At 34.9% G+C, this 2,247-nt stretch overlaps 1 protein-coding gene across 1 annotated transcript; it reads right to left on the bottom strand.

Annotated features, from left to right (window-relative positions):
- Positions 1-220: 220 nt before the first annotated feature.
- LOC149217803 (protein SENSITIVITY TO RED LIGHT REDUCED 1-like) lies at positions 221-622 on the bottom strand. Its single transcript, XM_089390361.1, has one exon. It carries the CDS (start codon positions 620-622, stop codon positions 221-223), a length of 402 nt encoding a protein of 133 aa, XP_089246487.1.
- Between the last annotated feature and the right edge of the window lie 1,625 nt (positions 623-2,247).

The following is a 2,247-nucleotide window of genomic DNA, read 5'->3' as shown; positions in this document are numbered from 1 at the left end:
TTTCTGGATCCCACATGTGTTCCAGGAATTTTTTGTAATATGAAGAATTCCTCAACTTTCTCATTCCCAAACGTATTTTCTCCATTATTTTCTCCACCGATTTATTACATTTCACAATATTGAATTCGAACATTTTTTGGTCCTGCCTTTGGAAACCATGCAACGAGCCATCCCAGTAAAAAAAATGCCAACTTAAATTATGAAAAGATCTCTCATACAGTCACCCTATTGAACAATGGCGTGCACCGCTCAAAGAAATAGTTGTATGTGGAAGTGGCATTTCATGTAGCATATGATCACTGTCCAGAACGACTTCGACTTTATTAGTAAAGCGATGATATGCAAAAGATTCTTGGTCCAAGTCGTAACCCTTTAAACTGTTTCCTAAGTTGATAATCTTATTCAAATTCTCAGGCGTCCAGTTTGCCTGCAGTACACTGTCAGTGAGAAAAAGATCACAGTGAGGCATGAAAAAGAGCATGGGTCTATTCACTGTCCTCCTGCCATTTTCGTTAACAGAGAGAAAATTGCAGTCTAAAGCGTTTATAGCTTCTTGTTCGATTGTTGACAGTACTGGATCGTACACCACGATATCACGCACCCATTCAAAATTTTCTCTCATCAAAATAGCCAAACATAACTGCATGTGTTGAGGCTCTACGTCAGTGTTCTTGTTATTGTGAGGATCTATCACAACTTGTAATAGTGAATGATGCGGGTCTATGCTTCTCACCTTTCTATTCGTGTCATCATTTCTGGGTTCTCTATTTGTTTCACAAATTTTGTATAAAATGAAGATTTTTGTAACTTTTCTCGAGCGAGCTGTATCTTCATGATTATTTCCTACACTTTCGTATTGACGTCTGCGTCCGAGTGACTCTCCATAACTATTTATCCAAACCCGTCAATGAACAGAAAAAGCCTTTCGATTATGGGTTACAACTAGAAGTCCTCTCTTGCCCAACTGCAATTTGGCCCACTGGAACCAATTCCATTAACACCATAAAAGCTGGCTTCGACATATCCTTGTGATTTCTAATAAAAACACATAATTAAAAGTAATAAAATTAAGATATAAACCTACTAAAAATAATTTCAATCGTGAGACATATTAAAAAATTAAAACATAAATAAACAAATAGGATCATAATAATTAAAATTAATAATCAATTAAAATAATAAAATAAATGCAAGTATTTATACTCTGGTCGGAAGATTGTTCTCTCATAATAATCATTCATATTTTATCAAGAAACATCGACATAAGAAACACAATACTGTGGATAATCCGGATAATGCTACTCCAAAAAACTACCGCAAAAGCTTAAAGTCTAAAATAATTTCCATGTACAGAGGGGATACATGGAATGAGATCTGTCTTCTCAAAATCTCAAGGATAAAAAGTGAAAGAAGAACTCCCGACTTGCGATTCCTGAAACATTGTAGAAATAATAAAATGCAAATATTTATACTCTAGCCGAAAGATTCTTCTCTCATAATAATCAGTCATATTCTATCAAGAATTTGGTCCTAAGGATGGATCCCCTTTGGCGTTCGAAACGTCGTCATAAGAAACATAATACTGTGGATAATCCGGATAATGCTACTCCAAAAAACTACCACATAAAATTAAAGTCTAACATAATTTCCGTGTATGGAGGGGATACATGAAATGACGTCTATCTTCTCGAAATCTCAAGGATAAAAATTGAAAGAAGAACTACCGACTTGCAATTCCTGAAATATTGTAGAAACAATAAAATGCAAGTATTTATACTCTGGTCGGAAGATTCTTCTCTCATAATAATCATTCATATTCTATCAAGAATTTGGTCCTAAGGATGGACCTCCTCTGGGGTTCGAAACGTCAACATAAGAAACATAATACTGTGGATAATCCGGATATTGCTACTCCAAAAAACTACCATAGAAGCTTAAAGTCTAACATAATTTCCTTGTATGGATGCGATACATGGAATGAGATATGTCTTCTCAAAATCTCAAGGATAAAAATTGAAAGAAGAACTGCCAACCTGCAATTCCTAAAACATTGTAGAAACAATAAAATGCAAGTATTTATACTCTGGTCGAAAGATTCTTCTCTCATAATAATCATTCATATTCTATCAAGAATTTGGTCCTGAGGATGGACCCCCTTTGAGGTTCGACACGTCGACATAAGAAACATAATACTGTGGATAATCCGGATAATGCTACTCCAAAAAACTATCACAGAAGTTTAAAGTC

Source organism: Pinus tabuliformis, chromosome 1_1 (assembly GCF_031772625.1).
Source record: "Pinus tabuliformis cultivar Carrire ecotype Pingquan chromosome 1_1, CPIR1, whole genome shotgun sequence".
In the NCBI taxonomy this organism is placed as follows: domain Eukaryota; kingdom Viridiplantae; phylum Streptophyta; class Pinopsida; order Pinales; family Pinaceae; genus Pinus; species Pinus tabuliformis.
The sequence above is the reverse complement of the archived record's forward strand: the minus strand, read 5'-3'. Positions and strand labels throughout refer to the sequence as shown.